The 3908-nt window shown below is 45.8% G+C and overlaps 1 protein-coding gene across 1 annotated transcript; it reads left to right on the forward strand.

Annotated features, from left to right (window-relative positions):
- The first annotated feature begins 996 nt into the window (after positions 1-996).
- LOC129762002 (pancreatic lipase-related protein 2) lies at positions 997-3298 on the forward strand. Its single transcript, XM_055759935.1, has 4 exons — positions 997-1453; positions 1522-1949; positions 2009-2787; positions 2855-3298. The coding sequence occupies exons 1-4, from the start codon at positions 1336-1338 to the stop codon at positions 3150-3152; spliced, it is 1623 nt and encodes a 540-aa protein (XP_055615910.1). The 5' UTR covers positions 997-1335; the 3' UTR covers positions 3153-3298.
- The last annotated feature ends 610 nt before the right edge of the window (positions 3299-3908 follow it).

Genomic DNA, 3908 nt, shown 5'->3' on the forward strand with positions numbered 1-3908 from the left:
TAACGGTACTCCCAACGGAGCACAAATACCGCCAGCCACCTCTAAGGAGCGGTAGTTTTTTTTTTTTATAAATTCGTTTATTTTTACAGGCTCAGTTACATAAGTTTAAAGGAGCCGAAATCTTAAATATATTTTTAAAACTATATATATGAACAATTTTCTTAAATCTATGGTAAGTAATGTGGGAAAGGAGGAGCGGTAGTGCGTGAGATTAATCTGTTTTGACAAATTTTCGAATCACTCAATATACGTCAATTGATGATGGTGTTGATGTGTGCTACTGTCTTTGGTGATCTTGAAACTGAGTAAAGTCTTAATACTTCGTATATATTTGCATAACAGTATAATTAATTGCTATAACGTCGGAAATCAATCGAAATGTTCGGCTAATGTCAAAAGTATAAATCATTCATGCGATCAAAGAATAATATTTTGATTCTTTGTGAAGCCCAATCGTGACCCGGAATTCGGCGCATGCTGCAATGTTGTTTTGCAATGGAAAAACCTCTCGTATTGAATTGTTCCTATAAATAATTCGAATCCTTTACTACTTTTGATAATGCACTCGCTGTTGTTGTTAGATTCACCCCATATCAACACAAGCCTCGCATAATCACAGATAAGCGCCCCCGAGTCGGGCAAATTCCAAATCTCAACGGAATTAGTACAGACCGATGTATTATAGGACTTTCAGCCCGATGTTTGTAGTTCAAGAACAACTTGTAGAACATCTGATAGCGCCCATAATCAGTGCGCGCACGTGTTGTCTCTTGCCGAGCATAACCTCTGTCAACAACATGTGGAGCGCCGTTCCACACACGACGATCAAGTTCAAACTGCATCCATCCCGGCAAATGGGGGATTCTCTCCGCGGCCTACTTACGCTAGGGGTCATCCTGTGTGCGATCATAACATGTGTGTGTGTGAGAAAGTGAGAGAGAGAGAGAGAGAGAGAGTTTGAAGCGCGAGAGCGCTGAACGTAAAAGAACCCTCCCTCAGAACTTCACCGATCAGTCAATCATCAACGCCTGCTGTGAAGACTACACGCTCAGAAAAAAGTTAGTCATTTGCTTGGAAGAAAGCAAAGCATCTTGGCTTAGGTCCAACAAGGAAGTGCACATTCATTTCCTCTTTGACTAGTGCTTATCAGTTGGTCGCAACATAGAATTCGTGAGCCGGCTGAGGGGACAGAAGTTCTGGGAAAGTTTTGTGTGAGCAAATAGTGAATCTTGTTATCGTTACGAACGGGAAAAAGTGCGAAAGTGCAGCTTGAATCGGAAAATTGAGTGATAATTATTCTCTTTGCGAGTGTGTCCGAGAGTTAATGCCCTCAGGATGTATTTATCAAACGGAACGGGACTGCTCTTCCCCACGTTAATGTATTTAGCGAACTATAAAGATACCGACAGATTGGTGACGTTAAACCCGGCGATCAACGAGGAATATCGGGCAGGTGAGTGTCCCAAGTTGGCGATCCGGAACGACCCAAAACATTTATGCATGTCATTCGAACTTTCTCAGATCCCAACAACGTGGTCTGCTATGGCGTTTACGGGTGCTTCCCAATCACCCCACCGTGGACGGACGAGCGCCGTCCGATTGCTCTCTATCCGGAAACCCCCACGAAGATCAATGTCCAGTTTCCGGTGTTCAACAAGAACAACCGGATGATACCGAAATTCATCAATCTGGACGACCCGGATTACACGCACAAGGTTGGGATCAACCCGGCGGGGAAGATCTATTTCATCGCCCATGGCTTCCTGGAGTCCGGGAAGGCCAAATGGATCGAGGTTCTGATCAACCGGATTCTGGACCAAGATCTGGATGGGACGGCAACGTGTATCGTGGTCGATTGGGGTGGCGGTTCGAGCCCTCCGTACAACCAAGCCAGTGCCAACATTCGACTGGTTGGTGCGATTGCGGCCAATGTGATTCATCTGATCTATGTGAGTCTTTGCTGCCCAGATTATTTGAAAATCGTCATTCAATGCGGTTTCTGTTACAGGAAGAGCTTGGGCTGAAAAACCTTAACAACGTACACGTGATAGGTCACTCGCTTGGGGCACACTTGTCCGGCTACGCCGGATTCTATCTGCAGAAAGATTTCAATTTGAAGTTGGGTCGAATTACCGGGTTGGACCCGGCGGAGCTCGCATTCACTGAAACCAATCCAATTGTGCGGTTGGACACAACCGATGCCAAGTTTGTGGATATAATCCACAGCGATGCGACTCCGATGATGCCCAAGATCGGCTTGGGACTGTACGAACCAATCGGTCATGTGGATTTCTACCCGAACGGTGGATTCAACCAACCGGGTTGCGATCAGAGACTGTGGAAGCGTAAGGACGGTACGTTCCTTTCCAGTATGTACCAGTTCTTTAGCTGCAGTCATGTTCGGGCGGTGGACTTCTTCATCGAGAGTGTCCAGAGTAAGTGCCCTTTCACGGCGATCGCGTGTGAGAGTTACGAAAAATTCCTAGCTGGAGATTGCTTCAATTGTGATCGGGACGGTCATCTGTGTTTCAACTTCGGGTTCAAGAGCTACGACAGCTTCAGGAGGTTGAGTCAGGCGAACCAGATTGTTGGTAGTCCGGAGATAAAGTCGTTCCTTATAACCGGACCAGCGGAGCCTTTCTGCCGGACTCACTACAAGGTGACGATCAAGGTTTCCGAGACGGAGGAGAGTGTTCTGCATGGTGGAGAAATTGGACGGTTTCACCTCAGTATTTACGACAACAAAGGCGGCCATTCGGAGAAGATGGCCTTCACCCAGGAATCACTGTAAGTTTGCTGAAGATCGCTCGCGCGATCGGCGAGTATTGACTCACGTTCTGATGTTTACTTCCAGGCTCTTCGAACCCGGTCGTAACTACACCCGCCTACTCGCTGGCAGCAGCGTGGAGAAACCGCGCAAACTAACCGTCAGCTGGGAGTACAACACGAGCTTCCTGAATCCGCTGACGTGGCGGATACTTAGCTCACCGCGGGTTTACATCGAATACATCACGGTGCAGTCGCTTGAATACCGCACCAAGATACGTCTCTGTCCAACGTACAACGTGCCGGTTACGAGCAACGTGGACAGCATGTTCACGCAGGAGAACTGCCGCTACTACCCGAGACCGCTGGAAACCATTCTGAACTGATGAGTAGCCTCCCACACACGGGCTGCATTCCGCAGCCCGCAACAATCTCGCCCTATCAATGCAAATCACCAGTACTAGAGAGTATATATATGTAAGACGTATTATTTTTAATCTTGTAGAAAATAAAACAATGTTATATTTTATGACATCTTAAGTGGTTTGCTAGAAGCAGAGAACGCATTCCTATCAGCAGTACCGGTTTCAAAGTCCACCAAACCCCGAGAAGAGCTTCTGCGTGTTAAATATTACGCTCGATCGAATCGTATCAGTTAAGGCAAAGTTCGCACGTGGCATAACGGGATTCCGTCATAGCTGTTGTGCTACTGCTGTGAACAAGAGCTGGTGGGAGATAAGACCGATGTTCTGACGTTAATCGGTCCTATTCGGTATTGATGATCTAAGCGTATGGCCTTGAACTTTAGAGGTTATTACGCATTCTACCTAGATATAGAAGCTTGAACCAGATTGGAATGATTCCTTTGCGTATTTTCTCTGCTTCGACAGAAGAAAATATACGCGATTACTGGCGTAGATTCTAGAGAATAACTGAACATTTGTCAAGAAATTGTGCGAAATTTATTTTAGTTCCAGAATGAATTTAGAGCATGTTACCGGCTTTTACGTAAATTCAGATAATTTCTAGATTCTTCCACAGATCTTTGGTGGGAATGGTAGAACATGGTAAACACAAACCAATTCAGAAATTGGCCTTTGTGAACATTTTCGCCTTTTACAATATTCTAATTCCATGTATGC

Source organism: Toxorhynchites rutilus, chromosome 1 (genome assembly GCF_029784135.1).
Source record: "Toxorhynchites rutilus septentrionalis strain SRP chromosome 1, ASM2978413v1, whole genome shotgun sequence".
NCBI classification, from domain to species: Eukaryota; Metazoa; Arthropoda; class Insecta; order Diptera; family Culicidae; genus Toxorhynchites; species Toxorhynchites rutilus.

What these genes read in the sequence shown, in the direction of transcription:
- LOC129762002 (XM_055759935.1), top strand. Translation starts at nt 1,336, where the DNA reads ATGTATTTATCAAACGGAACGGGACTGCTCTTCCCCACGTTAATGTAT. An exon ending in ATGTGATTCATCTGATCTAT is followed by an intron (nt 1,950 to 2,008) that starts GTGAGTCTTTGC and finishes TTTCTGTTACAG; the next exon opens with GAAGAGCTTGGGCTGAAAAA. An exon ending in GCCTTCACCCAGGAATCACT is followed by an intron (nt 2,788 to 2,854) that starts GTAAGTTTGCTG and finishes GTTTACTTCCAG; the next exon opens with GCTCTTCGAACCCGGTCGTA.